Source organism: Pterocles gutturalis, unplaced genomic scaffold, assembly GCF_000699245.1.
Source record: "Pterocles gutturalis isolate BGI_N339 unplaced genomic scaffold, ASM69924v1 scaffold2636, whole genome shotgun sequence".
NCBI classification, from domain to species: Eukaryota; Metazoa; Chordata; class Aves; order Pterocliformes; family Pteroclidae; genus Pterocles; species Pterocles gutturalis.
Window position 1 is genome coordinate 54,157 of NW_010097558.1, and position 20,080 is coordinate 74,236.

Consider the following 20,080-nt stretch of genomic DNA (forward strand, 5'->3'; position numbering starts at 1 on the left):
AGACCAAATAAAACACTAATAAAATCTGTGTCCTGACAATCAGTTTAACCTCTAGATAAGTTACTTGTAAATCATAAGCAGGATGAAGCTTTTAAAGTTAAGGTCAACTTTACCAGAAAAATCTGAAAAATCAGAATTTAAGTACCAAAAAAAAAAAAATAATCACCTTGAAGATCTCCCTGCTTTACATTCCAAATTACACTACAAACCTATTAGATTAAGATGTGAAGTATTAAAGGAATTAAAGCTCAATTATGCCTTCATATACTCTAGATCCAAAATATCAAGTACAGAAGTGTTCATCTGTAAATTAATGAGTTTTATGGTAATTTATTTTACATCAATACATGTTCTGTTTCACATGCCACTTATTCTTGAATCTTTTACTCAAAACATAAGCCTTTTGCCAGTGTGCAGAGTACTAGTTATGAAAGCAAACATATAAATATCAATGTGAAAAACATCGGATCATGTCAAACAGTAGCAAATTTACTGTAATCTCTGCAATGAAGATATTAATTCCATCATCTGTTTTACTGATCAACTTAAATTATACAGTTTTATCAGTTGATATATAATGTCTAATCAAATAGGTGCCATTTTGTAATGTTTCTCATTCTTTATAACAAAGTAGATGAACAATTTTAACATTAAAGAGTCCTGCTAATGTCAGGACTGTGTGCCAGTGAAGAAATGTCTCTATAAACACTGGGATACATTGACTCATTATAAAAAGATGATTAAGGCTGCTGATCACATATTTCTCACGCTCCAGATAAGCTCAACACCATATAGTTAAGCATGATCACTAAACCTGCTCATACTTTCAACACACGGAGATAATCAGCTACATGATCCCCATCATAAAAGCCAGAGCATACACAGAGCTAGATTAGCAATTTAAAGGCAACACACAAAAGAAATGCTCACTTTCAGCAGCAGATAGATCAGACTGATTTTTCTCGCATTTAATAAGTACAATAGCTTAAAAAGCCAAAAACATAACATACAACACAAAAGAGGGTGTTTCCCTGAAATAGGTTCAAAAGCATCACAACTCTTTTTTATCATTATGTATGTCTTTAATAATTTTATTTTAGAATTCATAATAAGCAGCAATTTATTGGAAATAGCTTATTTCTGGTAGCCATAAACATATTTGATGCATCCAGTGAGTGAAAATGCTGAAGCACTTCCATGAAAATTAACCTTAAAACTGGAGCATGCACAGCACAGGTTCTCTACAGCCAGGTTAGCTCCTTAAACCCCAGCCTTTCCGATTGAGAACAATAGTGACCACGCATACGGCATTGTATTGTTTCGGCACCGCTGCTTACCAATGCAATTCTCAGCAACAACCAAAAAAAGACGACATCTAAAAGGATCTGTAAATACCTATTTCTTACAGCATGTCCCTACACCAGCTGGAGCCGAAGTCTATTTGCAAAAAGACAAGATAAGCTTTAAAGTACTAATATTGTAGGTATTAGGCTGGAATACTACTGGAAAGTAAGTCTCGATAGTAATTTCCAGATAGGGAAGTCATACACACTGCTACTTGTGCATTTTAAACAACTCTTCCTCATTTTCAAAAGAGCTACGTCCTTAAATAAAGGCAGAAGCAATTCAGTACCTGTGCTTAGTTTTATTTCAGAGAAGGAAAAAAAGCCACCTGTATATGCTAATACAGAACTTACAGCAACAAAAGGTGAACAAAAGCTCCATCAAGATTTGGCAAGACAAAGGCATATTGTTTCCACGTGTATTAAAATACTCTTTCATGTGAAGCTACTTTACATGAACAAACTGCATAACTATATAAGTACTCAAATATGAATGATTTATATTTAAGTTTTAAGCTTTTATTGTAACTTTGTAAAAAGATATTCAATTTGTATTAAGGCTAAGACTTTCAAGAATAAAACAAGACCAAAGCAAGATGATTTCTGTTATACAAGAACTCACACAAAAGTACAGTACAATACAGCAGGTGATTCCATGTTTAATTTCCAAGTGTAACAGTCAGGAGGAGAAAATGTTAGCATATGCACTACAAAGAAAGCCTGCCTGAAAGCTTAACTTGTCAATTCAACATCATCTCTGCAAACCAACAGCAACACAAACTTTTCAAATGAACATACAGGATACTATTTTGAATACGGTTTAATCTGCACAATTTCTTTATGTTTCAACAAAGAGGGAAAGACTCGACACAACATCCATCATGAAACATCCAGGATAAGATCAGGGGGTCTACATAGAAAACAAGGTAAATGCTGAGTGCCAATGTCATTTAATATATAAGAGGGTATTTTGCCACAGGGTAGTCTCACAAAAGCAATCCCACCTTATTATCCTCATTTCTCTCACTTACATGTATGCTGGAGAAAGTGGCGATGACCTGGATGTTTTAAGCACAGGAACTGGGAATTTCCAGATAGCAGGAGAGCTCGTTTTCCATTTCAATGGCATGTTGTCACCACGGTACTACAATAACAGTAAACAGCGTTTCCATAACAGACTACCAACTAGGACTTCCATTCCACACACTACTGACACAGCAGTGGCTGCTGCTAAGAAGGAGGAAATGATCCTGCCAATGCCCTTAAACCGATGCTTCCAATCTGTAAAACAGGGCTGCAAGGCATCGCCTTTTAAATCCTGCTGTCCCCTAAAGCAATATGATGATTCTATCCTTCTAACTCAACAATAGTGCCACCTCGTTAGGGAAGCGCTGACTGCAGTATATGTTTAAAAAAAAAAGAAAAAGACTGCACTGTGCACACCAGCACAATGCAGCTTTACTTAATAAAAGCAGCTAATTTTTAAAGAACCGTTTCTGATGCTATTGTTCTACCTTAACAGGGACACTGCAGCACTGTACTATATTCTCTTCCTATTAACCTCATTTCTGACCAATAGAAGCAGAAAAAAAAAAAAAGGGTTTCATATGAAAATGAAACAACATACCTACTCAGAATACACTTGTCATCCTCTGAACATTCTTCTTTTGAGCTGCAACAATACAAATGGGATATAAATCTCAGCATAGCCTTAGGCCACGGCTAAGGGAGATCAGTGACTAAATTCAGCAGCCTGTTTTCCTCCTGTGCAAGCTCTGACCAAACAATACAAGAATGCCATTATGGAAAAAGCCCACTGCAAAAATCAGTCCTTCTAATCCATAGCTAGGAAGACAAAATAAAGCACAAATCGCTGCAGGTTTCTGCATGCTCTTCTAATAGCTTCTGGTTCAGGATGCTCTCATTTTCCTATTCTCATTTCCAAGGAGAATGAGCAAAATCTCATGCATTTTACAACATGCTATGGGAACACAAACATCACTCTGTCTTCTGCAGTAGAGAAGCAGAGAGTAGCAAGCTGTTAATAGCAGTCCTCGTAGGGACGCTATCAACAATCTAATTCTCAACGCTCCCCCCAGCAGCTCACAAATTGCCTGAAGATCTGCCGAAGCAGCCAGTCGCACAGGTGTCCATCAGGGACCACTCTGCAACACTCTGCTCTGCTTGGTGACCTCCCGGGGCTGATGACAGCGGGGAGTTTAGAAGGCAAGCTACTAAAAGGGGAGCAGAGAATTTAATAGCATATTGTGCATAAGCAGAGCAGGTTTCTAGCTAAAATAAGGCAGAGCTTCAACTATACTGACTCTCTTACAAAGGAAAAAACAAAACAATGTATTACCACAGTAGACTGAATCAACACTGTTTCAGATGCTTATTCTACAGATTTCAGAATAGCCTTTGCACAGAACGACAATTTCTCTGTTCATCAGGACAGCTTAATCCTATCACAAAAGGGCCAACACCCTGTCACGCCACTCAGCAGTAAAGAATAGAACCAGAAACAGAATTACATAAATGTAACTGTTTTAACAACATTTAATAACACTCCAAGTTTTTCATAATGGAGAAACCTACATTGTTAAGATTATTTTTGTGATTAAATCCCTGGGGAATTATTGTTGCTTCTGATCATCGTTATTGGAAATATTTGCCCAAAATAGTTTTGGGCATTTGAAGCTGTTACCATAACCACAGGCAAGGAACTAAAGTAACCCAGGATGATCACAGCGGAGGACTAATTCAAAATCAGATGCACCTATTCGACAAACAATTGAGCTCTCTCCCACTTGCTTGAAGAAGTTCTAAATTACATACAAGCAGCATTAACGCAGGCAACAAATTTCACAGAAACTGCTACTGGAACGCTGAACAGGCAGTTGCCATGTAGGATAACAGTGTCTGTATGCTACAAATATTAAGAAACACCAGCCCTGTAGAGAGGAAGCATGCAGTTTAGTATAAAGAAGTCTTACTTTTAATAAAAGAATGTATGCATTTACATGCCAACAGCCATGCTTGCCTGCACGCATTGTAAATATTGTGTGCAAGTCTCATACATAACACCAGACTATGAAACCATGCCTTCTCTGCACTGAGAGCCTAGAAGTTGATGTTAGATAGCAGCTACTATAGCCACAAAAAAAAATAATGATTTTGTATTCATACACTCAATTTTGCTTTTGCATTTGCCACCATACAGAAACTATCTTAAAATACAATAAGCAAATGCAGGGTTATCCCCTTCCTCACAGAGTGCACAGCCAGTGCAACCAACTGGAAATTGCTTTTAAAGTCTCTATCTCCCTCCTCTGCCAACCCCAAGGAGCTGATTCCACATTTTATTTATTAACTGCAGCATAACTAACATAAAAGAATGAGGCTAAGGACAATCAGTGGGCCACTTTTGAAAAAGTAACTCTTGAAATACTCTTTTGACCAGTAAAATAAAAGCAAACTCAAGCCACCCAGTCATCCCAAGCATCGACTGGTATTTAGGTCAAATAATGCACATCCAGAAATCAGAGTAACTTCCCACCTCTGTCCCCAACAAGATCATTCACCCTACAGGGCAACACTAGTCCTCAAATACTCATGCTCCTTTGGGTGCTTCTGTTCCCATTTATTTTTCCATTTAATTTACAAGCAACCTAATTAAAACCATTACAGAAAAACAGTAACAATAAATATTGGTTTTCAAGTGTATGAATCCCAAGCACTGCCCAACTCAATCCCTTCCCAATGTCCAGCACACACTATCTGACCAAACAGCTGATGTACAAAACACAAAATTGAGGGAAGCAGCAGTGCCAGGCACTCTGAAAACAGGCAAATGCTTTTCACTTACAAAAGAACCACGTGAGAAATGAATCACCTATCTGCAGATAAGGAGAAAAAAAAATCAAATACCATTTTCTTCCTGACAGTCACAAATCGGTTGAGTATTCCCAGGGAAAAGATTACCTAAACATATTCTAAACTCTACATAAATTATTCCCAAGACAAGAGAAAAATCACAGTACATTACTGTTATTTTAATTAAGACTTCAAAATAACAGCTCGTTACACATTTAAAAATATGGGGAAAATAATCTGATCTCCTAGAATGCATTGCACCCACTGAACAGACCACATTTTCTGTTCTCACGTTACATGGCTTTGCCACGCATCCATGAATTCACTGGTACTGAAGTAAAAAAGCAGCATTACAGTTCTGTGCAGAATCCTACTTGCTGAGGAAACAGTTATTCCTAGATAAGTGCTATGAAAGCACACCAAATTGGAGCACCAAACTGGAGGTCTGCTTTTCTTCAAGCTTCAAACACTTTCAAATGCTGAGGACCCATGATAAGCACACACGTTAAACAGCTTCTTGGGACCGTTCAAGGGCCTTGTTTTCTGTATTTTTTCCTCACAAGCAAGTTCACATTCAAGAATCTACCATTTTTAACTTGCTTAAAGTTATAGTCTATTTATTATCTGAGTCTCTTACATATTTTTTATTCTGCACACAAAAGATGAGAAAGAGGAAGTCTTTGGCTTTTGCGCAATTGTTTCCAAGCTAACATTTCCAAAGCTGCGCTGAGCAGACTGACAGCAAAGTGACTGACAGGGTGTCAAGCACTTCTGATGAAAACTCCTCCACAAAGTAACTTTACAGGTGGGATAAGAAGAAAAAAAAGACCCAAAGCAACGTCCCAAACTGCCATTTTACAGAGCCGAGCTGTTAGCAAGGCCAGAAGCTATTGAGGCTGTACAGCAGTGCAGCCCTGATCCCACAAAAGAAGGTATTTAGAAGAGTGCGTAACGAAGCAAGGCATTTCTTACCCTCTTCCTCCAGCCCCCACTCCAAATCCTTCTTTACTATTGACCAACAAGCAAGATTTGGCCCCAAATTTCTTACATTTCTGGGGCATATATACTCCCAACAAAATCTTTAAACCATCCCTGCATTTCCCATAAGACTTCCCCTCATGGCTGTTCAAAGAAGAAAAAGTCACAGGCAGAAAGATGTATCAGAGCCCAGTGGCAACATAGAACTACACTAGTCTGAAAATATTTATTCCTGGCCTTGGGATGGCACCTGAATTTTTGTAGGAAAACTAAGCAGAGTAAAAGTTAACTTCTAGACATGCCACCGGATTTTCATCGGTTTGCACAGATTGAGTTTAACTTTTTTTCAGTCCTTAAACTGTTAAAAACAAAACCAAAAAATATGTGCTCAGTCGAGTGATTTGCTGTGGTTAAAAGATTTGCTGTTCCGCTCTAACAAGCTGCTTACCGCCTCCTTTTATTCATCTACTAAGTATGAGAGGAACTAGGTAGAAACAGGGTTATGCCATATGGAAACTTCCTCAAGTCTTTCAAACCTTTTCTAGCATGACCTGAAGAAGTCTTCTGCACTCCCATAACCCCAGGCTTATTTTAGCCTTGCAGAAAGAAAAATGTTCAAAGTTACAGTGACTGTATAATTTATCTCTCCCATTTTAATCTAGAAATGTCAAAAACAGAAAGGTCTAAATATTTGTGCCACATGTTATGTTTCCTAACATTAGACTATTTTTCTACTGATGTTTGTTCATATAAGAAAAAAATGTCAGACTCAACAACACAGAAAAACAGGTTAAAAGGACAGTGTTCAGACCAGTACACATCTTCAGACTTTCAACATTCTTTTCCCCAACACTATGTTCTAAAAATTCACTGATACACAGACACGTTCCCACTTTAAAATGGATATCTATGATAAAATCTCGGGTTTATGATATGAGCACTAGCAAAGCTGGCTCCAAACTGAAGGCAGAAATTCCATTTCACATTGGGAGGAGCTGCTCTGATCTTCTGCACATCTTACAACTACCAGCCCACTGAGCGGATGCGTACTACAACACAAGGCCATTTTGATACAGAACAAAATAAAACAGAACGCCCCAAATCCAGTCAAATCTTCACAAAGCCATGAAGCTCAAATGCAATAATCATTTCAACATCAAATCACGTCAGCATTTTAGATATGGCTGTAAAGGCACAAAGTTTAGAAACTGAATAGGAACAAATAAGGATGCATACCATTTCTCTTCAGGATCCCTAAAAAATTGACAGTATGATAGTTTAATTGGCTTCCTTATTCAGCTCCTTCCCGTTTCACATGGATGCTTCTCACGCCTCTACCTCTGGCTTTTCCAATCTATTAAACTGCAGCTGTTCCAATTACTGGAACAGAATAACTAAAAGATGGTGTCAACAGCACTGCCCTATATATGAGTCAATTAATACAATTTCTTTAACCATATATCATTAAAATAATCATACCAAAATTCATGTGAAGGGAAAGCACATCTCTGCCTAGAGAGGAATCCAAAGGAAACCAGTGCAGTCCCCTCAGAGCGACACTGTAACACTCCCTGAAAAAAATTGCCAGTGTGTACCTGGCAATACTTTCATTGAAACAACAACTTTTCAAGAAACCTCGAAGATCTATCTTAAAAAGAAACAGCCTTTCAATTATTTTTAAGTAAATTAAGAAATAAGCTTTAAAATAGCTTAAGACAGTTCTGTGAATTACACCTGTACCTTGACTTAAAATCCACTATGTTGTCTCAAGTTGGTTTTTTTTTTTTTAATAACTGGGGGGGGAAAAAAAAAAACCCTCAGGCACCAGATATAAGTTACAGCATCTTTTAGAAACAATTGTATTATAGACATCAAGATCCACACAGCCTCATAAATGGAACAGAGATGCTCACTAAATAGTTACTATTGAATATATTTAATTCTTTTAAATTGAGCTGACTGCTCAAGCAACAAGGACTAATCACAAATTGTAAAGCAACCCCTCCTGCTGTCAAAATGCTGTAAGCAGTATAGGTTACTGTCTCTATAGCAATACATGTAGGGCCATTTCTAAAACAGAAAAAAAAAAACCAAAACTTTAAATATTAAGTTAAGCAGTCAGGGCATGTACTACATGTTTAACGAGAAGTGCTGCAGCTTCCCATTCACCCACTCAGCATTTTTTCCTGTATGAATGAGGAAATTGCTGCAGTAACATTTCAGGATGCATCGTTTCGGAGAAAATTATTTTTATACATAAATATACATATGCATAATATATTTATATTCATACATAGCATGTGTATATATATATACGCACATACTCTATATATGCACTATATATACACATCATTATCTATATATACACACACACATACATCTCTCTGACAAATACATATTACCCTGCATCTGGCACAGCCAACTTCCCCTTCCCTCCCAGACACCTCAGTTCGGAAAGATTCAAATTCTCACATGATTTTTCAGGCTAACAAAATGGATGTTCTTCGACAAACCAAAGAGGTAGTAGCAGCCGGTTGACTGAGAAGTAACCATCTTGAGTAATGAGTTTCTCCTCGACATACGTTCTTGAAAAACCCACAACCCTGCTCCTTGCAGGTGTCATTCATTAACAAGAAAGATATCCCGATAGCCCAAGTATGAAACTTCTGAAATTGTTCATCAAGAGTAAGCTAAAAAACCCCACACCATTTCCTATCAGGTCACAATGGGATATTTTAAAAATAATTTTAAAAACATAACTGAGGTTCAATCTCAAGCCAGCTTCCCAGAAACTTGCAGGAAAAGCGGGACACACAAGGAATGAACAAATCTAATACCTGCAGCATTCACACTTTTAATATTTAAATGGGTTATTTTATTAAAATATTAAATTCAGTGTCAGGTATATTTTGTAAGAACACAGTCTCAGAAATATCTCAATCTTTTTTTAAGTGTGTGTTTCTGGCCAGGAAAGTTTTTATTCTCTGCCACTTTTGGATGCCCTGCATTTTCTTGTGTGTATTCCTGAAGAGGGTTTTGCTCTAAAACTGAGGTACGATTTCTAGCAAGGTATCACTTCCAAGAGGCAAGATGCACTCTTAAAGACAAGCTACAAGATATAACACGGGGGGAAAAAAATAATTCAATGATTTTTTGGGCAAACTACTCTTACATAAAAGGCATTAGGCAAAAAAAAGGTCTTAAAACACTTAGTAGGAGGCAAAACCAAAGTGAGTTAATGAAGGTTTCCAACTTTTGATCTAAGCCCATGTACTCTGCTGACAACATGCTAAGAAGAAATGCTTTTGAATTAACACCAATTTATTCAGAGAACTGTGCTCATCTTCCCCAGGTGATTATATTTAATAAATCAGCACAGCAATCTGAATGCACAGTCACAGCAGCCAGACTGGCCCTGCTGAAAATAATTGGTCTGAAGCAACAGTTATTTTTATTAGGTCAAACTGTGAACTACAAAGAATTTATTTCTAAACAACTTCTCCACAGCTGGTACAGTCTGTTGGCTGTGCAATTTATTTTAGTATAGTATGCCTAAACACATTTACACACCTGACTCATATGATGTAAATATATTAAACAATTTAGTAATTAAAAGGAGGCTAGGACTGAGCACCAGCCACTAACAACTTCAGTATTTCCTGCACCACAGACAGCAAACTGAAATTACCTTAGTCATGTGTCAATGAAACTATTTTGAAAATATTCTTAAAATAAAAGTTTGTGTGTTTTTTTCTTTCATTCCTCCCTTAGGAATCTATTAGTCACTTTGCAATCCCTAAACCTTATTGTCTTTATCCACTGGAGTGAGTCTTTGTGGTCCTGCACACCTACGCAAAGCAGTCCCTACTGAAAAGAGCAGGCATGGGGAGGCAAGAATAAAGCACGCTGATCACTGCTCTTATTGTGAGTTTCTGTAATCACTCCATTTCTTTGAAAGACAAAAAGTAACTTTTTCTGAGCACAGGAATTCCCACTGCGTTGTCACCTCTGATAGATCCAGTCTGCTGACCCACAACCTGCAAAATTTCCAATGTGGGCAGTCTGACATCTTTATCTGAAGGTCAGAGTCCCTCAGGGGAGATTGGCAGAGACCGAGATTGAAAAGGTTTTGAGAAAGATGCTGACGCTTCCAGTCCAGGCTGTCAGAAATCACTGCGTGCAACCTGGGAGCCAACAAACAGCAGGAACATGTCTTCTAGGAGAAGACTTGAAGATACCGCACCACACTGCACATGGTCATTTCACTGGCACTGGCTGGATTCCTTTAAGAAGTCACAAAAAATATGATACTTACACAGGTTCAATCCATTTAACTATTTGCCATCACCTAGTCTTAAGCACATTAGATAAATTTTTCTATGAAATAGCAACTTGAACTTAAAAGTTCCATTTGCCTTCACACACAAAGCCACGCGAAAGGCTTAGGCAACAAAAAGTTCCGTTTCAAATTTATCACTAACATTATTTCACCTGCTCAGTGTGGAAAAAAATAAAAAAGTACTATTTCTCTACACTAGATAAGGAGTTTCAAGCCTGCAGATCATTCCAACTAAATGCCATGAGAACAGGCGAAATTAGCACCGAAGCTGAATGGGCCACATGAGACAAAGGGAGCCTTGTACCAAACCCCCATGCTTTATTTCCTCAAATTTTTTTGCCTATAAGCCAAAGGCAATCAGGAAACAACTCCTCCTGTTTGACCAAGCTAGGTGTAGTCCAAAGACTCCTTTCCAAAAAACAACCTTGGGGAATTCCCTGATTTGTTTGCTCAGGATCCTCCCTTCCTCAGCAAACCAAGCCAGTGATAACCTCCACGCTACTGCTCCCCAAAGCAAAGCAAAGGTGAGTAACCAGATCTCTTGTTTGGATGCTCTTCCAGTCCCAACAGCAGCAGTGAAACTTGACAAAAATGGACAGTTTTCACAGGTTCTTTCACTCAGGAGGGGGCCAGGAGCAAAGACACTGAAGATGTGTGTTTGCAACCCAAGGAAGATGACACCTCAGTGGTATCTGTAACCATCCTCACAGTCCTAAGTGCACGAACAGCCCTAACTGCGTAACTGCAAGAGTTCTGCAGAGTTGCATACTACCTCTTCAAGAAGATATCTATTCATTTTCTATAGTAAAAAGAGGTTTTCTGTAAATTCCCACTGTTGGTTGTTGTTTTATACAAAGGACCCAAAAGGCACAGCCTTTAACACTCAGCTGAACAGGGGTGTAGGGAGGGTGTACAATCAAGAAGGATGTTCATGCCACAGAATTAGCAAAACCTTAGTGGCTACTAACATTTAAAAAAAATATGAGACTTTCAAAATGTACACCTTGCTTACATTTAGATTTTTTCCATAAGTCAAAAAAGGAATGATCACAAAAATGACACTTCATACTAAACAGTTCCATTTCTCCAAAAGATTGTTATATTCTAATTCACCAAATGTCAAAATTCCTGTGTAATAATTAAATTATAGAAAGAAAGTTACAAACTACTCTTCTCCAGAATCTAAGAGTATATAGTTAAAAGAAAACTAAGCTAACAAGCTAAGAATTCATTTCCAAAATCAGATTTAATGTGACAGTTTTAAGATATTCACTTAACAGACTGGAACAACTTTGCAGATACAACATCCCTATGAAGTGACAACGTAACTGTCTGGATAATTGATGACCAAATCAGGACATACTGTTTTGCATAAGAAAACTACATAGTAAGAAAAGTCCAAGCACAAGATGTTTTTAGAAAGGTCCTCAGAAGAATGCTAATCTTATTTGGATTTTTAAAAACTATGAAATATTCAAACCAAATACTTCAGAGTCTCCTGATTATAAGGACTGAAATTTATTTAATAAAACTTCAAAAACCTGACGCCTAATGAAAAATGAAGTTCAGTGCTTTCAGAAATGTCCACGTAGGGGCTTCTGCAGGTCCCAGTGCTGAGCCGTTTTACCAGCACTACCGCACACTCTAGGCTGTTTATACATCTTTATAGGGCTGTACATGTGACCACACCACTGCACCCTGGCAAACTGTCCTTCAGAAACACAGAACTGAAAAAAAACACAGCCAAGCTGTCAGAAGGAGAGGACTGCGCGGAGGTGGGGAGCAGGGCTCAGCCCAGGTGACAGCCACCACCAGCAGAGCTGCTCCCACCTCCATTCTGCCCGCCCTCGCAGCAGTTCGGTCAGCAAAAAAGTGTCTAACAATTCTGCAAATAACACTAGACCTCTATGCAAAACAGTCACACTGTTCTCATCATGCTGATCTAGTGAATCACAGCAGGCTCGGGAGAGACATTACAGAAAAAAAAAAAGGCAACAGCTGAGCATCGTGCAGGCGTCCCTGGGGTGAAATGGCATTGCACAGCTGTGATGTGCAAAAAGACTGTATGGAAGTCAGATAAAACAAGAAATATTTGTATTTTAGCAGCTTCTGCAGCTGCAGTCATCTACTTTTCTACAGCTGAAAATCTCTTTTTGATGCATACATATGCAACACCAAACAACTGTGATAACTTTGAGTTGGGACAAGCCTTTCTCTGAAATGGTTTAACATACAGCAGTTGTAATTCAGGTGTTTGCCTGCCAGAGGGAGCTGAAGGAAAGAACAAAAATCCCATAGAGCGCAATACTTCAAAAGTTTTGGGTTTGTCCTACACCAATTAATTTAACTACTCAGAGAGAAAAAAAAAAAGTTTTTAATGGAAAATAACCCCAGCTGTGTCTCGTACAGGGCAGTCCCAGCCTCGTCCCACACAGGGCACCCCTGCTGCACCAACACCCCCACTACCAAACCCTTGCCAAATATGCCCAATACACTCGCTCCACAAATAAGTTCCCCTGGATCTCTGAATGGAAACAACGCCTACTTTTAAGGTATATTTAAGTACTTTTTGATCCACACCATACTGGAGATGACTGTGCCAGAGACAGGCTTCTCTAAAAAGGAAAGCATCACATGAGATGGTATCTAATGCCTGGTTATATCAACTTGCCACTAAAAGCATGGCAACCCCACCGATTGTCAGAATGAAATACACATTACACTGAAAACAGATTTTCATTGAAATGCTTATTGGTCTTTTTTGCATACTTTTTTTCCCCACTTACTGCTTCTACCACTTACTATTGGGACATCTAAAAATCTGCATGTGGTTAGAGTTGCTACATGATAAAACTATAATTTGTAAGTCACCATATTAGTAATTTATTCTTGCATAGTACCAGCTAACTTGAAGAGCTTAAAACATGTAGGAATTGGTCTCATTTTGCAAACTGGTAAAGCAAAATATCAAAACAGTGTGTTCATGGGAAACAGGGATTCTATAAAATGTCTCAGGAAAGAATTCCACTGCACGGATGATGGACAACCCCTTCTTTCCATCCTGCACTAAAGTAAACTACTTCCAACTGCCGAAACTTTAGATATAAAAATTTGACCAACAGCTTTAAAATAAGCTTAGTAGCATCCTGTGTATTTCTTGCAATCAAAACACTTTTAGGAAAATCAGTTATGCCACCTTCTGGTATTCATAAGAACTGCTCTACAAGACAAATACTCGTTTTCATAAATTCCCATTTTAAATGGGAAAAACCCCAGCATAAGCAGAAAACTCATGTCACTTAGGACACCGATACAAAATACTACTTTTTTTAAAGCTTCGGTTGTTTTGTACAACATCATTACCTTGGCCTAGCTTGTGTCCAGCCTTGAAGTTCCTAAGCTTGTACTACCTGCTGACATTCCCCAACATCACTTGGTTTGAGATATGAGCTGTTCTGCTCTTTGCCCCATCTCACCAGCTATAGCAAAGGAATTGGAAAAGGGAGTGAAAAGGATGAGAAAACTCGTGAAATGGCTTCTATACATGGAAAAACTTGTAGATTGGACTTAACAGCATAGAAGGCAGATAGGCAAGAAGAAATACATTAAGGGTCTGCAGTGTCACAAAAAGCAACGGTAAAGTCATTATTCACCAGCTCTCCAACACAATAAAGAGAAACCTTTAAATGGAACTAGCAAATGTCTGGTAAAAAAAAAAAAAAGAGGAAACGTCTTCACATAACATGCTTCAGCTATCACATCTTTAGCTTTTCAGCAACCGTTTCTTATGACATAGTTTCACAGAAGCAATCATGAAAATTAATTTAAAAAGCGGTTTGTACCAAGAGTCACAGCAGGTGACTCAAGCAGAGTCCCACACAAGGCCTGGAATCAAACTTCTGCACCTTACTTCCCACTACCAAAGCATCATTGATACTATCGCAGGACAAATGTATGGATATGTAAGAACAACTATAAACACCCCTCCTTCTGTATTACACCTGGATCTATGCAATATAACCTGTACTGCTAAGCACACAAGGAAGGATGAATTTAAGCTATGACTTCAAGAAATTTTTTATCATTTCCAACCTTAGCCTTCAATATAAAACCATTTCTAGATGTCAAATTTCAACCTACAATTTCTCAAGCAGAAAAGCAGTGCATCTTCAGAGAAGGAATAAAGAAGGCATAGAACTAGGTATGGGGTAACATCAGTAAGCTATGCGGATAACTGACTCCAAAGTAGGTCGACTCTGATGCTCCACTGCTCCTCCCAAGACAAACATCTTGCCATTCCCCAACCTTAGACAACCTTTGACCCACCAGTTAGATATTTCTGACTATAATTTTCCACTGTAAATTTCAACTACACAAGTTTAATTACATGAATTTAGAATGTGATTAGGAAGTTTAGTGTAGGTAACAGACAAACCCAAGACCAATCACAGGTACTTATGTACAAGTAGCAGAACCAACATAAGACGCACTGAAATACAAGGACATCTATAAGCATTCCTACTTTCTTATCACACCCTCCCACAAGCCTCTGTATATTCTTTCAGCTATATACATTTTTCAGCTATATACATTCCGCTCTTTGCAGTGCATGTCCCATTGTAGAAGCGTCTTCTGGATCTCTAAACAAAGCAAAACCTACAGTAAGCAAAGCTTTGCTCTAATGTGTTCTTACAATTAAGGATTTTTACTCATTCTTAAGTTCAGCAGTTTGGTTTCTGGAAATACTATCATCATCATTTTGCCCACACAAGGCAGAATGACAATATGTAGAACGGTATACACACATCATGAGAAGTACAAAACGTTACTTTCATCACAAATAACACCAGAGGTCATGCTGCAGCCCCACTTTATTTGCCTGAACGATTTTCCAAGAACCTCAGAACTAACTAATATAACACCCAAGTTGCAGACGAATGCCTCAGAAGAATCATGATAGTAACTCAGACCAGGCAATAATGTGATTGCAGCCACCTGAACAAAGTCCTGCTGCATATTACACAAAGCATTGCCTGGAAAATGCAGTGCTAGCATCCCACATAATGAAGTGTTAAAATAATAATTTATTTTTTTTAAAAAGTCAAGCACTGACATCAGTCATGTCTGAACTGAACGTGTCTGCCCATGTTTTTACAGACATTTTTAACTGCCACTGAACAGATTTTTGCAGTTTAGCAAACTTCAAACTGAAAGCAGTGTTGGTGTTTTAACGATTCAAAGGCAATCTCAAATGAACCCGGTACTTTCACAACACTGAAATCCTCTAAAGCTGAAGCTTTTGAGGCCTTTGACTAGCATATACCGGAAACATGAAAAGAAGGCAAGATTAATTCTGGGGGCACCTGGGAAAATGAACCAACCATACGCTACTCCAAATCCAAAAGCACAGGATACAGCAGCCAGATTAGGAAGGGAGGGAGGCAGGGCAATAAGCTGGATATTTATTCAATAGGGTCAGTACTGAACTTGAAGCAAAATGCAGTTGCTAGCTTAAAATATGATGAACATACGCCACAAGAGTCTCTGTAAAAACTGAAATAAAAACCTGCCCAATGAAAAATAAACCTATGGAGGGAAACCAACAGTTACAGGAACTAGTGGACCTCAGGAGTTTTACATAAATACCATTACAGAAGAGTGTTCATTCTTTAATGCTTCTCATCAAATTTCTGCGAACTTATGTTCTGGCTCATATCCTGAATCAAGCAACAACATGCACAAACATACCTTTTTCTGTTTGATTCTTTAACTGAAGTAGAAACATAAGCAAACTACCAACACATTGCTGCACAAAAAGCAGCTGCTGGGGATGAATTTTTTTAAAAACTTGACTATATTTTTCTGGGTCTTGAAATGCACTTTCAGGGACAGGCGTGTGGGGCACATGGGACAATGGCAATACCTAATTTAAGCACAAAATACTGATTTATTAAAAAGACCTCTTTGAAGACTACTAGGGATGTTAAATAATTAAGATTCAATAAAGAGTTAAGAAGTTGTTCAGGATTCTTAACCATTGTATCAAGCACCTTGATGTAAAATAGCTAAACTCTAGTATTTGCATATAAGCAGTCTATTTAAGATTATCTTTTATCAACAGCTCAGAACAATGCACAAGATACAGCACGACTAAGTTTTTACTTCATTGCTGTAATCTGATGAAAGTATACAGAATCCAAAGGCCACATATTCCATTTAAAAAAGTAAAATTAAGTACAATTACTGAGCCTTTAGCTTTCAGTTGTTGAATGCACATAATACATTCTTTTTAACAGCAAATTCAGTAATGTGATTCAGTTCATTCATCATCCTTCTCTCTCTCCCTTTTCTCCCAAGTTCTGTACTGTAAATGGTCTTATAACCCAGTATGTTAACTGTCCAGAGAACAAGGCCATTCCTGTTCTTAAACAACACTCCTCATTACTCCTAACCCATGCATAGCAGAGAGGTGGCTGGTCTAACTTCCGATGAAGCCAGCATGCATCACGTAATTACTCCTCATCAGCCAACGTCTTTGTCACACTCCACTAAACAGCAGCAATGAAAAGGATGTCCGGTTTACAATGACAGACTAGTGATGCCCTGCCAAAGCCCCTGAGCAAAACCCAAGACAGCCTACTATGTATTTTACTATATGGGCCCAGCTCTAATTATCTGAAAACAGAACTGAACACAGTCACATCGGTGCTCTAATTACTGGGGAGAGAGAACAAGAGTAGAAAATCTCGCTGTGAGAGCAGAGGAACCCAGACAACAGCAAAGATGCTGCTCTAGCCAGGACAGAACAGCTTTACAAAGCCTGCAAACTCCTCTGCTTCAGTTCTCATGTTCTGTTTTACTCCTACATGGCTCTGACTCACTCAAGTCACGTCGATCCACACTTAGGCAACTGCAAAGACAGCTTTGCTATCCTTGTCCAGCTGAGGTACTGACGAACCTGCTGACTTGTTGATACATGACCTCTATGCTCTTGGGGGGACAACAAAAGTAAATTGAGAACATCTAAATATTTAACACACTCACAGTTAAGTTTCTTTCCAGACCTTTGGCTGATACACCTCCACCTACCTGGCTGTCAGCTTTGATTCAAGCAGCCTGTAACAGGTGAGCTGGAGCAGAGAATGAAACTAGAAGTCTGGAATTTGGAACAGGGCAGTTGTATGCTGAAAACATTTGGAATCCAATGTGATGGAGCTGGATGTGATAAAATAGCTTGGGAAGATGGGAGGAGATTAGCAAGATCTTCAGGTTTCAGAAATGTCATAGGAAGGTCAGGCATAAATATATGCACAATAGCAGAACAGCAGTAGATAGAGCTGAAGGTTTTCTATGACAGACATACTTAGTGCACAGTCATCTTCAGATGTTAAATTTACTATTACATGCAGGAATCATAGTGATATCTGGATTTCAGATTTCAGAGTGCACCTATTTATGGGATTGGTAGTCACCAGGCTGTAGAAGACGACACTGTCTGAAAAATTGTGTTGCTTCCCCACAACAGCCTTCACTGGTCCTGCAGAATACTTCTGTAACACCTCTGACAACCACGTGAAAACCTTATAGTTGCTTCAGCTTTCACTGTTCAGGGCAGGACACTAATGTAAATATAACGTAGCACTTCTCATTTTTACAAGATATCCTTAACAACATTAGCAAGCTTGAAATGCAGTTCATTAAAACAAAAATCACTTTCAGATGCAAAACCTACTGATCTCCCCATACAGTGAACACCCAAGCAAGAGCGGATATCCAGTTTTTCCAGCAGTCTTCACCACTGTACAGTTATTTTCTAAGATATGCCCAGTTTAACTACAGGGTCACAAAGGATAAATTAATTATGTGCAGAAAAACAATCCCATTCTCCCTCAAAGGGAGAACGCTATACACGCTATTTGAGTAGATTATAGATTTAGGACTCTAAAGCACCTTATCATAAGCATAAAGTCACTTTGGATAAAGTCTCTCTTTTTAACTTGATGCATTCAACGAAGCACCAAACTGAGCAGCGAAACAATTACTCATAACACCACAACCACCACCTGCCATCAGGAAAACAGTTATAACCAATACACATCCACCCAAATGACAGAAAAGACAGAGATGTGAAAATAAAAGGGAAAATGACAATCAGCATGAGGTTACATTACACTGCTAAAGACATGTCACCAGTTGGAGAACTTTCCAGAGTTGTATTTTTTCAGCAAAAACTGTTCATACAGTATTGAACACAGCACAGACCACCCAAACTTTCCACGCAGCTTCCCTAGTTTGCAAGCTTACTCATTCCATTAAAGCAGCAGCCTTGCTTCCTTCAGAGATAAAATAAACTATTTTAGATCCAAACCTATCTGCTGACCACATCAAGATCAAGTTGCAAACATTTCAGGTGTCAAAAGCACTGTATTACAAACAACAAATTAAACTACATTTGGACAGATGTTAAGATCCAGAAGCCGTGTATAGAGGAAGTTTAATTGCAACTAACCCCGAAATGTACCTGAAAGAAAACCAAAAAACAGCTTTTAAATATGCAAGAGAGTCTTACTGCTTTGAACGACCATTCCTCTCTTCATGCAAAAAAAAATTTTAACAGAGTTAAATGCTACCAATTTATTCATCAAACCTGCACATAAATTTCTAGTCATACAAGAGCAATTTTTGTTTGTTTTTTTAATCAAATACTCCATTATCACAAAGAAAACTTTACTTTTACCTAGTCAATACTGAAAAAAAGCTCCAGAGATTTTATTTAAATGTAAGTCAACACTAAAGCTGTGAGTTCTTACCTTATTAAACCTTAAGCCACTTGGGGTGATTAGTTAAAAAAAAAAAAAAAAAGTAACTCAGAAAGGTAAAAGTACTTATTGGAGAAACAAGCTTTTTACTGAAGAGGTTAATTCTTCCACTGAGGTTAAGAAATCACTTCCTCCTAAACAAGCACAAAGACAATCATACACACCATACTGAGACCAGATGTGACCAACACAAATGTCCAATAAATAAGAAACTTCCCATCTTCTAGTTCTTATTTTCTAACTTTAGCTCTTACATGAATATATTCAAAAGGCTTCATATGAAAATGCCAACATCCACATTTCAAATGAAAACATATTTCTAAAATACTCCAGTGCACATGCCTACAAACTAAGGATGTAAATTCATGGGCCTAACGAGAAGGAGAGAAAATATTTGTCACTGCAACAGACAGCGAGAGGCATGACTGCTAAATAAAATCAAGTTCAACAGAATAACTAGAGGGAGGTAGGATGGAGTAAAGAGGTACTGGTTGGGATTACTAGAGACTGGAAGTATTTGAAGATGGAGAGAACACACGCATAATAACTCTGCTCTAAGGAAAGCTTTTAGAATTTTTTCTTCAAGTTTTACACTATCACTTATTAAACAGCCATTCTTCAGGCTAAGCAGAAATGTGACTGGCCAAACCATCACTAAAAGGCTGTATGCATGCACTGAGTGACAGCAGTATACAAGAATTTCACTCATACAGAAGTCTGAAAAGTGA

General features: G+C 38.2%; 1 protein-coding gene across 4 annotated transcripts in view; it reads right to left on the bottom strand.

Annotated features, from left to right (window-relative positions):
* LOC104464194 (kelch-like protein 13) overlaps positions 1-20,080 on the bottom strand; it is a 75,971-nt gene that overhangs the window by 35,417 nt on the left and 20,474 nt on the right. The window contains exon 1 of one of the 4 annotated variants that reach the window (XM_010076945.1): positions 2,971-3,050. The exons of 2 other annotated variants lie outside the window; for them this stretch is intronic. In XM_010076945.1, coding sequence (XP_010075247.1) covers positions 2,971-3,050 — 80 coding nt within the window. Of the gene's footprint in view, positions 1-2,374; positions 2,501-2,970; positions 3,051-20,080 lie in introns of those variants that run through there. One more of the 4 variants, XM_010076873.1, reaches the window with a different exon arrangement.